We start from the raw sequence: 19,213 nt of genomic DNA on the forward strand, positions 1-19,213 counted from the left end.
CCTTGTGTATCACAATTAGTAGTGGAAATTGACATGTGGTAGTGTGTGAGGGAAAAGGGGGGAGGGGATGACAAATGATAAGATGCTTATGTGCAGAAATGTTCTCAAACAAGCCCTGCGTCTCCCTTTCAAGACGTATCACTGAACATAGAGAGAATTCACAATAATGACTCCTAAATGTCTTAGAATGGGGCACAATCTTTTGCCTGAAAATTACCTCCTTTAGAGAGGTGCCCATCTCTCTTCAGTCTGTTTTACACTCAGTTTCTGTCACTCTTCATGCATCCCCAATGATCACCATTTGTTTTGTATCTCACAAATTGTTTCACTGCTTGATCTGCCACCATATTGGCTTGAGTTTCAACATTCTCAGATACCAAAGTGAATTCTAGTTTTTTACTCCAGTCTTGAAGGAAGAGGAATATTGTGCCCTGGGCACATTTTCCTGCTGGGTGTAACTGTCACTGGACAGACTGAAGTGTACCCGGAAATTTCGAGTTCTTGAGAAGTTTCGACGCACAATGAAAATAATGTGAAGCTCTATAATGAAGAAAATGAATTCCAGTGGTGGATGAAGTCATAAGATTATCTCTGAGAATAGAAAATTGTAGTCAACAAATTCTCCTTGCTTGTAATTTGTCAGAGAAGGGCTCCATAAGTAGACAATTTAAAAAAATAATAATTCATGAATGAATTATTGACTGATAAGGGGATAATTCGTCTCTGTGAATACAAATAATTAGTTGTTGTTAATTAGTGTCACTTATCTAATAAATACATACACTACAAGTGCACTATTATTATTCTTTCCTTTCTCAGACTTTATGTCTGGTTAAAAATAGAAAGTGACGCGGACCTTGATCAAGTGTTACTTCCTTTTAACTGTACGGTATATGTTACATTGCATTTAGGAACTTTCATGTAATTGAACATGTATCAGTAATTACAGATTTCTGTAGTTGTATATATACGTTTGGATGTAGCTGTATTGCGTTGATGTACTGGTGGATATTGTGTGGTATAACTCCTGTAGTTGATAGTATAATTGGTATAATGCCAACTTTATCCTGATGCCACATGTCCTTGACTTCCTCAGCCAGTTGGATGTATTTTTCAATTTTTTCTCCTGTTTTCTTTTGTATATTTGTTGTAGTGGGTATGGATATTTCGATTAGTTGTGTTAATTTCTTCTTTTTATTGGTGAGTATGATGTCAGGTGGTGTTTTATCTGTTATAATGGTTCTGTTCCAGTTTGTATTCATCATTCTCCAGTACATTTTGTGGTGCATACTTGTATGTGGGAATGTGTTGTTTAAGAAGTTTATGTTGTAAGGCAAGCTGTTGATGTATTATTTTTGCTACATTGTCATGTCTTCTGAGGTATTCTGTATTTGCTAGTATTGTACATCCGCTTGTGATGTGATCTACTGTTTCTATTTGTTGTTTGCAAAGTCTGCATTTATCTGTTGTGGTATTGGGATCTTTAATAATATGCTTGCTGTAATATCTGGTGTTTATTGTTTGATCCTGTATTGCAATCATGAATCCTTCCGTCTCACTGTATATATTGCCTTTTCTTAGCCATGTGTTGGATGCGTCTTGATCGATGTGTGGCTGTGTTATTATTATTATTATTTCTTTCTATTCTCAGACGTTATGTCTGGTCAAAAATGGACAGTGACGCGGACCTTGATCAAGCGTCACTTCCTTTTAACTGTACGGTATATGTTATATTGCATTTAGGAACTTTCGGGTCATTGAACATGTATCAATAATTACAGATTTTTGTAGTTGTATATATATGTTTGGATGTAGCTGTATTGCATTGATGTACTGGTGGATATTGTGAGGTATGACTCCTGTAGTTGATAGTATAATTGGTATAATGTCGACTTTATCCTGATGCCACATGTCCTTGACTTCCTCAGCCAGTTGGATGTATTTTTCAATTTTTTCTCCTGTTTTCTTCTGCATATTTGTTGTGTTGGGTATGGATATTTCAATTAGTTGTGTTAATTTCTTCTTTTTATTGGTGAGTATGATGTCAGGTTTGTTATGTGGTGTTGTTTTATCTGTTATAATCGTTCTGTTCCAGTATAATTTGTATTCATCATTCTCCAGTACATTTTGTGGTGTGTACTTGTATGTGGGAACGTGTTGTTTTATTAGTTTATGTTTTATGGCAAGTTGTTGATGTATTATTTTTGCTACATTGTCATGTCTTCTGGGGTATTCTGTATTTGCTAGTATTGTACATCTGCTTGTGATGTGATCTACTGTTTCTATTTGTTGTTTGCAAAGTCTGCATTTATCTGTTGTGGTATTGGGATCTTTAATAATATGCTTGCTGTAATATCTGGTGTTTATTGTTTGATCCTGTATTGCAATCATGAATCCTTCCGTCTCACTGTATATATTGCCTTTTCTTAGCCATGTGTTGGATGCGTCTTGATCTGTGTGTGGCTGTGTTAGATGATACGGGTGCTTGCCATGTAGTGTTTTCTTTTTCCAATTTACTTTCTTTGTATCTGTTGATGTTATGTGATCTAAAGGGTTGTAGAAGTGGTTATGAAATTGCAATGGTGTAGCTGATGTATTTATATGAGTGATTGCTTTGTGTATTTTGCTAGTTTCTGCTCGTTCTAGAAAGAATTTTCTTAAATTGTCTACCTGTCCATAATGTAGGTTTTTTATATCTATAAATCCCCTTCCACCTTCCTTTCTGCTTAATGTGAATCTTTCTGTTGCTGAATGTATGTGATGTATTCTATATTTGTGGCATTGTGATCGTGTAAGTGTATTGAGTGCTTCTAGGTCTGTGTCACTCCATTTCACTACTCCCAATGAGTAGGTCAATACTGGTATAGCATAAGTATTTATAGCTTTTGTCTTGTTTCTTGCTGTCAATTCTGTTTTCAGTATTTTTGTTAGTCTTTGTCTATATTTTTCTTTTAGTTCTTCTTTAATATTTGTATTATCTATTCCTATTTTTTGTCTGTATCTTAGATATTTATAGGCATCTGTTTTTTCCATCGCTTCTATGCAGTCGCTGTGGTTATCCAATATGTAATCTTCTTGTTTAGTGTGTTTTCCCTTGACTATGCTATTATTATTATTATTATTACTATTACTACTATTATTACTATTACTATTTCTCAGTGAGCACTGTGACACATATAATCAGTGTTTGTTCAGGAGGCACAATGAGCTTTCTGATTTATAAACATTTAATTAATGGTGTATAAGTGCTTGACTACCAGAGTTCAATCCCCCAGTAGATCAACAGATCCCTGCACATGGCAGTGCTTCCTCTCCTACTTACCTACCTCTCTCCCTGTGCCAACATGTAGAAGTATTGCAGGTAACTAGGCAAAGATAAAAATGTAACCAGTAGAGACTAATTTGCAATACCAAGACCGCTAAAGCTTACTGGTGCAGATCCACTTTATACGACGACACAGTTGTCTCATGTTTATAGTGAGTGAACAAGAGTAAGGCATCTGTGGGTGGTAACAGTCAACACCAAGATGCTTCAAATTTAACATCTCCAAAAAATGGTGATAAGCGGTTTACATGAAAATTATTCACTGTCATCATTGATCTTCTCTTTGGTAAGTTTTTCAGACTTAAAACTTGAAGTTTCACTCCAACTACCTCAGTTGTCATGTAGAAGATAGTGTACGTGAGTAGTGATTTGGTATGTTTCGTGTTAACAACATTAAAAGACCCAACATATAGAGATGGTGGCAACATCTATACATGTCAGAAGATTTTTAGATTTTTAAATTTTTAAATGTGCTAAAACACAGTTACACACTTGATAATGGCCCTACATTTGAAATTACAATACTGCAAACAAATAACTTTTACAGTCAAAGACAACTATGGTGTCATTTACAAAATTGAAACTGAAAATCTGAATAAGATGTGTGTTGTGGCTACTTATTAGAATTGATCACCTAATATTGTTCAGATTAATGGAAATTCTTATTCACCATGAAACTTTTTAACCATTTGCAATGGAAACACAGAGAACAAGCCATTTAATATCAAACTTAAACTAATTGGATGAAACAAGACTGGAGGAAAGTTAAAAACTGCCATAGTCATAAATAATGATGAATCATCCATGTTTCATAAGATAAATTTGACATTTATCTTGTTAAGGTTTTGATCCATTCGATGGTCCTACTGAATGCTGTTGAAGACCCATTTTTTACTGAAATGCTACACATTTCAGATTATAGTTTAAATGTAATTAGCCAAAGGACACTTACCAGAGAAATAGACACTGCTGCATGTCAAATGCATATATATATAATTGCTGACATAATTGTGAAGCTGCAAAGAAGTTTTTTTTGCAGTCAAGGCCCATTGAATTGGTGATAATCTCTACTGACAATCCAAAATATTAGTATTCTCAAGAGTTCATATCTACAATCACGTAGCCACAATGCTAGATGAAATTCACAGAGAATTCAGTGTAGACTCAAAAATAGTCATTGCAACTGTAAATGATAATGGGCACAATTTTGTAAAAGTCTTTAAAGAGTTTAGCATGTCTATCAGTAGATCAGTGGAGTCAGAGGAATGCAAAGCTATGGCTGCTGTAAGTGAAGTTAATTGACAACCTTGGTGAAGATGATTGTCTAGAAGAAAATAATATCCAGTCACCAAGACACTTTCAATGTACTGCACTGCTCAGACTAAACTTCCTGCTTCAAGTGATACTAACCGTGTTCTTAAAAACCTGATGAAAATTTATGATACTTATCACTATCAGAAGTGCATCACAAAACAGTGTGAAATACAATGGTTTGTGGAATGCTGCTGGATGTCTAATAATAATAGGAAGTGTTGTATGACGAACTCTCAGTAGGCTTGATGTTGCAAGATGAAACAGTGTGTATGGTGCAATGAAATAAATTTATTCAATGCAAGATAAATTGATGTCGTTACATATAACCTTGGCTTTGGAAAATTTAGTGAGAGACACTGTATTAGAGTTGATAAGAGTTTATAACATGTTCAGGCCATGGATATTTTTCAAGGTGAAAAAAATGTGTATTATGGACTTTTAAATCCATGCTCTGTGGCTCCATGTAAAAGGGTGCAAAAACTGGAGAGTGACAAGGATCCACAGTGAAGTTGTCTGCCATGAACTATTGCAGAATTGATAACTTCTCCATTGTTTTGCACGAGGAGATAATTATTTGGTCTGATGTTGTTACTCTGAAATAAAGACAATACAACACTCTCCGGCACATGTGGAACATATTTTTTTGTATAGCATAATAGCAAATGTTCCAAAGTCAAATAAAATGGCTCAAAAAATGTTTGAAAAAAAAATTGTTCTGAGAACTAATGTAAAAGCAACCAAAAGTACCTCAGTGCTATAAATGACAAAGAATTGGATGAATACATATCTGTGGATTTGAAAATTATCTTTTATTTGTGTACTCCTATATTGCTAAATAATGAATAAATATTTGTATTCACATAAATGAACAATCACTTGAACAAATAATTTTGTGTTATTCATGAATGACTAATAATAAATTTTTTCTGTATATTATTCAAATATGCATTGTCCAATTTTGTATGAAATTTGCAGAACTTCTTTTTCATGATTGAGCAACTTAAAAATTATATTTGTCTCATTGATCAACCAAGCGGGCTTGTTGCTCAATATACCTGGGAGAACTTCGTATTTGCTGCAGAGTGATCCATTGTAAACTGCTTTGCTAGCATCTGTAATGGCTCTGTAGCTCCTGAGTGACTAATGAATATTGACTGTATTGGTGTACAAGCAATTATGTGGAATGTAGGAGACTCTGCAGCTGACTTGGTATTAACAACAATATGGAAAAGATATTCACTGCTCGCAGCATTGAGGAGGCTTTGAGGCACAGTAAAAAAGAGTGCCAGAAATATTCAAATTTTCTTGAGAACTAAAAATCTCGCCGGCCGCGGTGGTCTAGCGGTTCTGGCGTTGCAGTCCGGAACCGCGGGACTGCTACGGTCGCAGGTTCGAATCCTGCCTCGGGCATGGGTGTGTGTGAAGTCCTTAGGTTAGTTAGGTTTAAGTAGTTCTAAGTTCTAGGGGACTTATGACCTAAGATGTTGAGTCCCATAGTGCTCAGAGCCATTTGACCCACTAAAAATCTCACACACATTCAAGGGAGCACTACTCACATACACACAGAGCTAGCTGCTGTATCCAGGCAGTAACGGCCAACTGCAAGTGAGTCGCAGTTGGGCCTTAGTGCCCAAGATAGTGTGTGTGTGTGTGTGTGTGTGTGTGAGAGAGAGAGAGAGAGAGAGAGAGAGAGAGAGAGAGAGAGAGAGAGATTCCTTCTGAAGAAGGAGTTTCTCTGAAATCTTAAATATTTCAAGTATTTTGTTTCATTGTTCCTATCTGTAACTCAACTCCTACGTGATGAGTAGCAATCTGTCCTTTCCATTTTGTTGTTATTCCATCCTGGACTTGCCATTGTTTGTTTTTGTCTTAAAACCTATCTCATAATGGAGAGTCACTAGTTTGCAATGGCTCACTAATTTCTGCTCACTTTCTTGGGGTGAAGCTTATTGTATCACTCTTAACTCTCGATGACCTGCTTAAAAATTTCCGAGTAGAAAGATCATAGGAAGACTATGTCTATCTTAAGATGCTACAGCCAAAATGATGTTACCAAATAAACACATTTTAAAATTATGGTAGACATGATGTTTCCGCTATGTGGTTGAGGTATTCAAAATATTTATTGGCTTCATGACTGTGACCTTATGGCAGCTAGGTGGGTCTGAAACCAGATATGAGAATAAAAAACAGCCAAAATGATGTTACCAAATAAACACATTTTAAAATTATGGTAGACATGATGTTTCTGCTATGTGGTTGAGGTATTCAAAATATTTATTGCCTTCATGACTGTGACCTTATGGCAGCTAGGTGGGTCTGAAACCAGATATGAGAATAAAAAACTTAACAAGCTTGAGTCACAACTGTGACAAATTAAAAATTCATTGCTCACATCTGAATGTAAAACAGTTTTCTCTGTGGAAAATGTAATGCATGTTCTTCTAGTTCTTTCTTCCAGACTTTAAACATAGATTCCTTTGGGGTTGAAGGAATAACAGTTCTTTAACTTGTCACTGGAGCCTTCCCTTTTTGTACACTGTTGTCAAAGAGGATGTGCTTAATGTAGTTCCAGGTAGAACAGCATTCTATCAGATGAATTTATCTGAAACTGTGTTCCTAAATTGATAATTGTTGGGTCACTCTGCAAGAAAGGGTTATAGTAAAAGCTGCAAGCTGTCACAGATCGACAGCTACAAAGTAAGCTCAGAATGTAGTACTTTCTTGTAGTGTCATTAATACATACTTCCAACAGGATCAGATTATTAAGTGACTTCCTGAATTTACCTGGAAGATAATAAAGAGTTTCTGTGACTCTTTTCAGTGGCATGTTCAGTGTTTGATCAAGGACTTGTCGTCTCAAGCTGCTGATTACAACACTGTTCCTATCTTCACAGTACTGCATAGATATCAGCTTCACTCAGTATCAAAATTCTTGGCAGCATATTGTTAACAGCTTGGTACATCCATGTTCACTCTTGGTACTTCAATTTTCACTCTTTTGACAAAGCTTGACACCTCTGCTCTCATGATTGGCAGTGGTACACATTTGCAATTCAGTCTTTGAAATGAATACCAAAGCCCCATTCCACACTAAGCTTACAAGGTGATATCTGTGAGAAAAATGATCATTACTGAGGAATCACATCAGAAATTCAAACACACACACACACACACACACACACACACACACTCTGGATTAAGGTATCACTGACACAGAAATCAAGATGTGAGACTTTTTCAAGCCCATGCCTTGCACTCGTTGATAAACTGTATTAGCCTGTATTAGCTTCTGTAATGATCATTCTGTTATTTTTTATGTTATAGGGGTTTTAATTATGTTTAGACAAGATATGATGCACTGCATAAGTATTGTGTTTGTGTTTTAGTATGCAGCAAGTCTTATCATTGATATCTTTAATTCAGGTGTTACTGCAGAGCATTGACTCTCTCACCACATAGTGATCTCATATGGCATGATCTGGCTGTGAATTACCAATACCAAGCAGAAAATACTGCTATGCGAAATCTCAAAAATCAGCTGAGAAACTGGGCTCTCAAAGCTGCAAAGAAATGTGTTACACTGAGCCCCAGAAATTGCCAGCACTGGAATTTACTTGGAGTTGTTGCAGCATCTCCTGGTATGTGGATAGTAAATGTTTTTACATTATTGGTAGTGTGTTGCATCAAATGAGTGTTTAGTGTTACGTTAGCAGTTATGCATTTAGTATGTCCTGTTGCAGGAAGCAAACCTGTATTAAGATTTGGCAAGGTAATTGTAAAATATTGCTTTGTCTTCAATTTTATCAGTACTGGTTTTGTTCAAATGAGTTGGCCCTCCCCCCTTTTGTTCCATAATTGCCGTTACTTCTCAAGATGCTTCCACATGATTCCTTTTTGTGTACAGCTTAGTTACATGAATGATAGTTATGCCAAAATTTAGTCCAAGGCTCAGTTTACTGTTGTGTTTGAATCAGTTACATTTTGTGAATGTTGAACTTAATTATTTACTTCTGTACTTTGATTATAAATTTCCTATTTTTGCACAGGACATTGTAAAAAAGAAACTACTGGTGTAGAAAGTAACTTTTTCCATTATTGTAAATAGTGATTGTTGAATAAAAATACACATGGTAAAGTAGCATTTCTATGTAAAATCTAAGATGGTGGTGACGTCACTTTTTATGTGTAATTTTGACGAAAGTTATTTCGACAGAAAAATATCTCATTTCTTCACAGAAATAAACAATTTGAAGTTAGCACAACATTCCTTCATAAAAGCAATAGAGCTGGAGAAAAACAATGCAGTACCGTGGACCAACTTGGGGACACTCTATCTATGCCTCGGAGAAATAAAGCTTGCAAATAGAGCATTTGGTAAAGCTCAAAGGGCGGATCCAGAGTATGTGGAATGCTGGATTGGCCAGGTAAAATGATCAGTTTTGTATGTATGTGACTGTCCTGACAAAACCATTCCTCAAGTTGCAAGATTTTACAGGAAGAGGAATAAACATAATATTGGTGAAAAAATATTGAGTGTTCAATTTCAGCTCTATCTGATGGAAGGAACCTTGAACAACATGGTGGAAGCAATCACAGCATTTTTATGGCTCGCAGAAGTTTTAAAAGAGCCTTTCTAAGCAGATTATGCTTGTAAACAATTGTTTAATTTAAGTTTCTCATAATTCAGAAGATTCAGACTCTCAATTCTGAAAGTGCTCTAGAAAACCTGAGTTAAATCATAAAATTACAGTTTTCATATAACAGATTCTCATTTCAAATGCATGAGCTTTACAACTTCTGGTTTGGTTTTCCGGTGACAGGCACATATATTTGCTGTAGTCAATGAACTTGAAACAAATATTTCTGAAAATAAGTTATTTTTTTGCAGGCTCTCATAGCAGAAACTGTAGATGTCCAGGAAGCAATGGATCTTTTCAGACACACAACTGTGCTTGGAGTACACCCTGAGAGTTGCTTGGGCTATGCCCATTGGGTTTGCTCTACATTACTAAACACAAAAACTCATCAGAAAGATGCACATTACATTTACAGTGTAGAGAAAATGCATGCTGTACCTGTAGCGGGTGATTCTATGATGTGGTACACTGGTAAGTTGCCCTTTGTGGAAGTTGTGTTAGAGCTTAACATAACATTTTAAAGCACAGTCACATATTCACAGATACAAACTGAAGCGAACTATAAAATTCTCTGAGGACCTCACACTGACCATTATTGTTCAGTTCTCAAAATTTGTTTGATTATGTTTTCAAATAGCCTTATTATTGTACCTTAGGGGAAGAACATAATGTTTTGTTTTGTGTTTACTATGATTTGCTTCTTTGACAGTATTTCATAGTAAGGAATAAAGGTAACCATGTTTCGTATACTGTAGGTCAGACCAGCCATGGCTCACCAAATCACTCGTGAGCTGAATGTGCGGAGCGCAGCTCTGCCTGTCTCAGCTTTTGTCAATACTTCCCAAAGATACCAAGTACAGAGTGACATTTCATTTAGTATTGTGAGGTGCATTTTTTGGTTGGCACAACTTTCCTCAGTTTGACAGAATTGTGGTGTCAATGCCATTTACCCTTTGCTATTTGTTTGTGCTATGAACAATGTTTATAGGTCCAGTGGCTGTTTGCACAAAAAGAAGCAGTCTGACAATCTATTGGCACAAGCCTTTTCAAATGAATGGAAATGACAGAAGAGAGGGATGAGAATTCTCAGTACCTACACACATCAAGAAAAGTTTTGCATCACCTCAGTTCCAAGAGTTCTGGAACCTGTACAGAAAATTGGAATAGATATCAACATAAACATCATTTCCGCCCTTTTTATTGCTCATGAAACCCACACATTGCATGTTGTACCACCATACACAGACACCTTCAGAGGTGGTGGTACAGATTGCTGTACACACCGTTACCTCTAATACCCAGTAGCACATCCTGTTGCATTGATGCATGACTGTATTTGTCATGGCATACTATTCACAAGTTCATCAAGCCACTGTTGGTCCAGATTGTCCCACTCCTCAACGGCGATTCGGCATAGATCCCTCAGAGTGGTTGGTGGGCCACCTCATCCATAAACAGCCCTTTTCAATCTATCCCAGGCTTGTTGGATAGGGTTCATGTCTGGAGAACATGCTGGCTTGCACTGTCGGTCAGAGGATGACATTCACGTATTGTGCAGCAGTTACAGCACCTTCCATGACCACCAGTGGCATATGTCAGCCCCACATAATGCCACCCCAAAACAGCAGGTAACCTCCACCTTGCTGCACTCGCTGGACAGTGGGTCTAAGGCGTTCAGCCTGACCAGGTAGCCTTCAAACACATCTTCGATGATTGTCTGGTTGAAGGCGTATGCGACACTCATCGGTGAAGAGAATGTGATGCCAGTCCTGAGCGGTCCATTTGGCACGTTGTTGGGCCCACCTGTACCGCCCTGCATGGTGTCATGGTTACAAAGATGGACCTCGCCATGGGTGTTAGGAGTGAAGTTACGCATCATGCAGTCTATTGCACTCAGTTTGAGTCATAACATGAGGTCCAGTGGCTGCACAAAAAGCATTATTCTACATGGTGGCATTGCAGTCAAGGTTCCTCTGAGCCATAATCCGTAGGTAGTGGTCGTCCACTGCAGTAGTAGCCCGTGGGCAGCCTGAGCGAGGCATGTCATCGACAGTTCCTGTCTGTAGTAACACTGTTCACGCACTGCACGTTCTGTGGATCGGGACTGTATCCTGGGCAGGCCCGATGATCACTGACTGGGGCCGGCCCATGCTGCTCGAGTTGTTGTTGTTGTTGTTGTTGTTCAGCCGGCAGAGGTCGCGTCCGAATTCTCGCGTGCCCTCTGGTGGACGGGACTCTACTTGCGGCAACTACCGTCCGTGACGCGCCGTGCCATTGTGCGCCTCCCGCAATTTGTTTGGTGGCTACTGCACTCCTCCTCCTTTGGGAGGTGACGCCACTGTGAGCCACTGCGGCGGAAGGTGGAGCGGCGGGCAGGAGTGATGACCTCCACATCCATTGGATGGCCGGAGTCGAGGGGATCTGCCAACCCTCGAGCTGGAACCTTCGAATACGGCTGGAAGTGACCCACACGAATAGGCCCTCGTCGTCCCACAACCGGAGCCCGGGACAGAACAGGCGACAGGTCATCGAACTCCTGATCCTGTTCCACCTCGGAAGGGGCAAGACCCAGTGGCGGGGACAAAGGGGAAGGGAAGACCACAGGGGAACCAGCCTCCTGAGAAACCGGGCCTGCTAGGGGGGCCGGCTCTCGCTGGGGCATCTCGAACGATGGCGATGCCGGTACTGGAGCCACTGGAGGCCGCCAAGGTGGAGAACCAATGCAGTGTGGCAGAGTCACAGCGGCCCCGTGAATCCAACACAGGTGCCGGCAATGGGGAAGTCGGTGTCCGAGAGGTCGGAGGGTGGGTGCCTGAACGTGGACGGAGCTGATTTTGGTGACGACGTATCACCCAGTCCCCCACCTGCAAGGTATAGAGCCGGCAGCCATTTCGGCGCAGGACCACCGCCGGTATCCAACGTGGATTGCGACCAAAACCACAGGCCCAGACCGACATACCCAGTGGAAAACCAGGAACGCCGTTTTGTGAAGACTGGCGAGGACCAGGCCGGAGGAGGTGCAGCAGAGTCCTAGGTTGACGCCCATGGAGGAGCTCCACTGGGCTGTGTTCTCCCATTGGTGTGGTCCGGTATGCCGTCAAGAAAAACGTCAATGCTTCCTCCGCAGGAAATTCGTGCACATACTTTTTCATCTGCGTCTTAAATGTGCGCACCATGCGCTCGGCTTCCCCATTCGATTGTGGATGGAAGGGGGGAGAGCAAATGTGCCGAATACCGAAGCGCCTACAAAAATCCTGGAAGGTCTGCGAAATAAACTGCGGTCCATTGTCCGAGACCAGGGTAATTGGCAGACCCTCCACAGAAAAGATTTTGGCGAGTGCCTGGATTGCAACTTCTGAAGTGGTTGAGGAGCAGCGAACCACATATGGGAATCGGGAATAAGCATCAATGACAATGAGCCAAAAGCCATTGAGAAACGGGCCCGCAAAATCGATGTGAACACGTTCCCATGCCTGGGTTGCCGGCGGCCATGAAGAGAACGCTGCCCTGGGAGAGGCTTGTTGGCTCGCACAACACAAAGTGCTCAATTTCTCTGTCAATACCGGGCCAGTACACATGTCTGCGAGCCACGGTTTTAGTACGGGAAACACCCCAGTGTCCCGCATGTAATAACGTGAGGACCTCCTCCTGCAAACTGGCAGGAACAACCACGCGGGGTGCAGCATCATCGGTAGCCAGAAGGAGAACTCCTTCCAAGACAGAGAGGCGGTCTCGTAGAAGAAAATAATTACGAAGAGGGTCAGAGGCCCGGCCCGGAGGGCGGGACGACCACCCCTGCTGAATGAGGCGCACTATTTGCCGGAGAACCAGGTCCGCCGCCGTTTCCTTGGCGACGCGAAAACCAGTGATCGGAAAGCCATCAACCGCTTGGCGGGACGCCACATCCAATTGAAAACACATAACCTCCTCCCGATCGAACGTAGGATCCGGGCCCACCGGAAGACGGGAAAGAGCGTCGGCATTGGCATGCTGTCCCGTAGGGCGAAAATGAATGTCATAATGGTACTTAGAGAGAAACAAGGCCCAGCGCTGTAGTTTGTGGGCCGCCCTATCTGGAATCTGATAGGCGGGGCCAAATAACGATATTAACGGCTTATGGTCAGTGATTAACTGAAACTTCGTGCCATACAAGAAAGGGTGAAACTTGGTAACCGCGTAGACAATGGCCAAAGCCTCTTTTTCCACCTGGGAGTAATGGGCCTGCGCGGGACTGAGCGTTTTAGACGCTAACGCCAGTGGTTGCTCGGAACCATCTGCGTTGCGATGGGCCAGGACCGCCCCCACCCCATACTGCGAAGCATCGGTAGCCAGGACCAACGGCTTATGGGGATCAAAAGTAGCCAAACAAGGGGCTGATGTGAGGAGGCCCTTCAACGAGGTGAACGCTCGCTCGCATGCAGGCGACCAATCAAAAGGAACACCCTTGTGCAGAAGGCAGTGCAGGGGGTGGGCGATAGTGGAAGCCCTGGGAATGAACCGGTGGTAATAGGCTATCTTGCCTAAAAAAGCTTGTAACTCTTTCAGCGAAGCGGGCCGAGGAAGGTTGACGATACCTTGGACCAAACTTCCTAGGGGCTGGATGCCGCGCCGAGAGATGGTGTAGCCCACATACTCAATGGATGGTTGGAAGAAGGTTGACTTATGCAGGTTGCAACGCAGGCCCACAGACCTAAATTTGAGAAAGAGGGTGCGAAGGTTGTGCAAGTGTTCCTTCGTGCTGCGGCCTGTGACAATTATGTCATCCAGGTAATTAATACAATGAGGGATCGTCAACGTGACATGCTCAAGATAACGCTGGAATATCGCCGGGGCACTGGATATTCCAAAAGCCAACCGCTGGTATTGGTAAAGGCCAAAAGGGGTGTTGACGACTGCCAGCATTTTGGAGTCCTCATCAAGTGGTATCTGATGATAAGCCTCCGACAGATCGATTTTTGAAAAATATTGGCCTCCCGCTACGGTGGAGAACAATTCATCAGCCCGAGGCAAAGGATAGGTGTCCACCACCAATTGGGAATTAACGGCGGCCTTGAAATCGCCACAAAGACGTAATTTTCCCGAGGGCTTCCTGACAATAACGAGGGGCGAAGCCCACTCACTGGAAGAAATGGGAAGAACGACCCCTAGGGCTGTCAGCCGGTCTAGCTCTTCCTTTACCGGAGGGCGGTGAGCCAAGGGGATGTGCCTCGCGCGTAGAAAACGTGGGCGAGCCGACGCCTTCAACGTTAAGTGAGCGTCAAAATCGGAAACACGCCCCAGACCCTCCTCAAAGATATCTGGAAAGTCTGAGATCAAAGATTCCAGTGATTGATAGGAAACGTCTTCGGAAACCAACTGTATGGTGTCAGTGATAGAAAAACCGAAAGCTTGAAAGGCGTCCAGGCCAAAAAGGTTAGCGGAGCCCGCATCACTGACAACAATAAAAGTAAGAGGCCGAGTGACTGATTTGTAAGTCACATCGGTAGTGGATTGACCCAGTAGGGGAATGAACTGTTTACCATAACCGCGGAGACGCCGGTAAACCAGCGCCAACGGGGGCGATCCAAGGTCGGAATAAGTTTGGGCATTCAACAACGAAACTGCCGCGCCCGTATCGACTTGCAGTTGTAATCGGCGCGACCGAACCGACACCTCGATAAAGAGTTTGTGCGCCGATGCATCGGGAGCCTGGCCCGATGAAACTTCCTGAATGTCAACGTCCATGTCCCCAGAGCCTGCTTCCTTCGATTCGGTTGAGGCTGAGCGGCAAACTTTAGCAACGTGACCTTTCTTATTACATTTGCGACAAACGGCCCAACGCTGGGGGCACTCCGATCGATCATGACGTATATAGCACGACGCACAGGACGGCAACAGGGGCCGGCGGTCGGAGTTCTGTTTACGCGCAGTGCGGGATCGGCCGTAACGGCCAGATTGTACCACTCGCACATCGTCCACTCTGGACACAGTGGACGCGGCCGCGCCGCCCTGACCCTCCGCGACATCGCACCATGCTTCCAGCTGTTGACCCGCTGCGTGAGAGACTTCATACGATTGAGCAATGGACAGGACTTCCTCGAGGGAAGGGTCTTCTAACTGCAGGGCCCGTTGCCGGACCTCCCTATCAGGGGCCGAACGAACAATGGCGTCGCGTACCATAATGTGGGCATACGACTCTCGCGACTGCTCCGTGACAAAGTGACACTTGCGACTAAGACCGTGCAGGGTAGCGGCCCACGCCCGGTCAGGCTGATGGGGCTGTTTCTTGCATTGATAGAACTCGACCCTAGCCGCCACAACATCGTGCGGCGGCAATAATAGGGAGACAGCAATGAACACAATGCGTCAAAAGACAAGGACGAGGGTTCCTGCAACGGCGCGAGCTGGCACAAAACGTGATACAGCGAGGGAAATATTCAAGACAAGAAGAGAGCATGACATACCTCGGCATCGGCAACGTGAAACACCTGGAAATGCTGCTGAAGGCGATGTTCATACGCGTCCCAATCCTCCGCCGTCTCGTCATACGGGGGAAAGGGAGGAGGGAACTGTGCCGGAGCAGACGGTGTGGAGAGCAATGCCGGAAGCATTTGTTTCATGGTGGCAAAGAGCTCCGTCTGCTGCGCAACCAAAACTCGCACCAAATCCTCCATGCCGTGGAGAAGATGCGAAACCGGAACGACGACGCAACACGCGAAAGAACAACCTTACTCGTCGCCAATTGTGTAGTAACACTGTTCACGCACTGCACGTTCTATGGATCGGGACTGTATCCTGGGCAGGCCCGATGATCACTGACTGGGGCCGGCCCGTGCTGCTCGAGTTGTTGTTGTTGTTGTTGTTGTTGTTGTTGTTAATGTTCAGCCGGCAGAGGTCGCGTCCGAATTCTCGCGTGCCCTCTGGTGGACGGGACTCTACTTGCGGCAACTACCGTCCATGACGCGCCGTGCCATTGTGTGCCTCCCGCAATCTGTTTGGTGGCTACTGCACTGTCTCTTATCTCCTCCATGTCCAAACAACAATGCTTTTGTTCACTCTGAGACCCGTGGACACTTCCCTTGTTGAGAGCCCTTCCTGACACGAAGTAACAAAGCGGATGCAATCGAATGGCAGTGTTGACCGTCTAGGCATGATTGAACTACAGACAACACAAACCATGTACCTCTTTACTGGTGGGCCGGCCGGAGTGGCCGAGCGGTTCTAGGTGCTACAGTCTGGAACCGCGCGACCGCTACGGTCGCGGGTTCGAGTTCTGCCTCGGGCATGGATGTGTGTGATGTCCTTAGGTTAGTTAGGTTTAAGTACTTCTAAGTGATAACTGATAACCTAGTGTCCCTCGAGTGTGTCATCCGAACAGCCTTTCCCAGATGCAAACATCTGGTTGCCATCTTTTTTTTTTATTTACATAAAGCTTATGACACGACCTGGCGACATCGCATCCTTGCCACATTGTATAAGTGGGGTCTCTGGGTTCCACTACCGATTTTTATCCAAAACTTCCTGACGCTCTGTACTTTGTGTTGACCGTCTAGGCATGATTGAACTACAGACAACACAAACCATGTACCTCTTTACTGGTGGGCCGGCCGGAGTGGCCGAGCGGTTCTAGGTGCTACAGTCTGGAACCGCGCGACCGCTACGGTCGCGGGTTCGAGTTCTGCCTCGGGCATGGATGTGTGTGATGTCCTTAGGTTAGTTAGGTTTAAGTACTTCTAAGTTATAGGGGACTGATGACCAAAGCAGGTAAGTCCCATAGTGCTCAGAGCCATTTTTTTCTTTACTGGTGGAATGACTGGGACTGAACAGCTGTCGGACCCCCCTCTCCCCCCTCCATTTAATAGGTGCTGGTCATGTATGATTGTTTAGATCTTTGGGTGGGCTTAGTGACATCTCTGAACAGTCAAAGGGACTGTGTCTGTGATAAGATATCCACAGTCTACGTTTGTCTTCTGGAGTGCTGGGAGCCGGGGTGATGCAAAACATTTTTTGATGTGTGTATTATCCAGTTTTTTAATCAACGGGTATTGGATTTGCTATGAAGTGACATTACAGTATTGTGCAGATAGAATTTAGACAATGAACGAGCAAAAAAAGTTACATCAATTGACAGTATATATTCCTTGTTCTATACATTAAAAAGGTCTTTGTGATAAATTTGTGGGCATGGAGGGTGTGAAGAAGTCAATTGTACAAATAGTAAAATTTCAGATGTCACACGCATTACCGTATTTACTCGAATCTAAACCACACTTTTTTTTCTGGTTTTTGTAATCCAACAAACCGCCTGCGGCTTAGAATCGAGTGCAAAGTAAGTGGAAGTTCTGAAAAATGTTGGTAGGTGTCGCCACAACTAACTTCTGCCATCAAATATATGTAGCGCAACACAGGTTTGCTTTGCAGGCACAAAGATAAATACTGGCGCCAAAACCTCTGTGTCAGTAAATAAATTAAAAGAAAAGGTAGAAGAATGTAAACATTATGCTATGTATTCTTTCGTGTTTGCTGCTATCTCATTTAAATCCTGTCTGCCTAATAAACTACGAAACTGGACCAAGACAACAGCAAAAGCGGATGGATATACCTATCATGTCATGTTTATATTCGTATTATTCTTATGCTGAATAGTGAGACAGTCAGAAATGAAGCACGGCAACTGACTAAATTTTTAAATCTAAGATGACTCTAATTTCTGTGCAGAATGTAATGTACTAAAGAGGCGTCTGCAAAGATTTTCAAATGGAGAAAAATTTTTGCTAAACTCTCATTCAGAACATCTATCATACGCAGCTATTATTTGGTTCTTGTTGATCATTATCAGAGAAAGCAGCAGTGTAAGTAACAACAAATAGCAGTCTCTTGCCATTGTTTCGCTAATGAGATAATTCCTCTTTTTTTTATTGTAAGCGGCAGTAGCGCGCACTAAGCAAGCCACGCCGCGACCGGCGACAGGCCGTAAACACTTGTTATCAGAATGCAACAAACAAGGCATGACACAGTACAATAATGCATTTTCAGCTGAGAGTGACGTAAACACCTATAACAAAGAGAATGGCACTTATCAGATCAAAGCAAAATAAGCAATCGATTCAAACCGGACAAAGCACGTGAAAAAGGAAGGGTACCCGTATAAATACGGACGGAGTGCCTGACACATAGCAATGGCTACTTGGTAAAGCTCAGCTGTTAAGCTTACGACTCGAAGCAAACTAATGAAGCTGTATCTTCATCCATTCGACCTCAGTTGTGTTTCACGTTACAGTGGATCAATTTTGTTTCGATTTGGTGGGGTGGTCTAAAACTTTTCTCTCACCTTGAATTTTGAGTCTCAAATTTCAGGAGCGGCTTAGATTCGGGTAAATTTTTTTTCCTCGATTTCGAAACTCATTTTTCAGGTGCGGCTTAGACTCGAGTGCGGCTTACATTCGAGTAAATACGGTACTCCACTATCAGTTGCAACAGTTTAGAATGGAATTGAACAAAGAGTATGGAGACTTCATATATTGTATTACAGCAAAGTTTGTTGCGTAAGTCAAGGAGCATTCTTGGAACAATTTTCAATTTAAAACCTGCTGTTGTTGAATTTATGAAGGAAAAAGAAGTGCAGGAATGAAAATTAGAACATTAAGTGGACTTGACTGCACACTGCCTACTGTAAGACATGGCAAGGTAGGGAGCAACTTATTTCTGATTTGATGTAGATGTGTTTAGAAAGAAAATCACATTGTAGAAGGGACAAATTCTGACAGGCACAGTCTATCTAGTCCCCTTAGCTGAGTGGTGTTAAAGAAAACATGAGGTTTGAAGAATTCATGGTGGCCTTGAAAGAATTAAAAGAGTAGTTTCCTAAACATTTTGAGGACACTGTCAGTCTTACATTTTTTGAGCTTTTTCTGGTACTGTTTGACACTTCATTTGAAAGCAACTGTGTTCACAT

At 42.5% G+C, this 19,213-nt stretch overlaps 1 protein-coding gene across 1 annotated transcript in view; it reads left to right on the plus strand.

The window, feature by feature from the left end:
- LOC126187740 (tetratricopeptide repeat protein 37) overlaps positions 1-19,213 on the plus strand; it is a 165,851-nt gene that overhangs the window by 97,965 nt on the left and 48,673 nt on the right. Inside the window, exons 13-15 of the mRNA XM_049928990.1 lie at positions 8,066-8,280; positions 8,879-9,066; positions 9,531-9,750. Of these exons, the coding sequence (XP_049784947.1) occupies positions 8,066-8,280; positions 8,879-9,066; positions 9,531-9,750 (623 nt within the window). The remainder of the gene's footprint in view (positions 1-8,065; positions 8,281-8,878; positions 9,067-9,530; positions 9,751-19,213) is intronic.

Source organism: Schistocerca cancellata, chromosome 5, assembly GCF_023864275.1.
Source record: "Schistocerca cancellata isolate TAMUIC-IGC-003103 chromosome 5, iqSchCanc2.1, whole genome shotgun sequence".
Classification (NCBI taxonomy): Eukaryota; Metazoa; Arthropoda; class Insecta; order Orthoptera; family Acrididae; genus Schistocerca; species Schistocerca cancellata.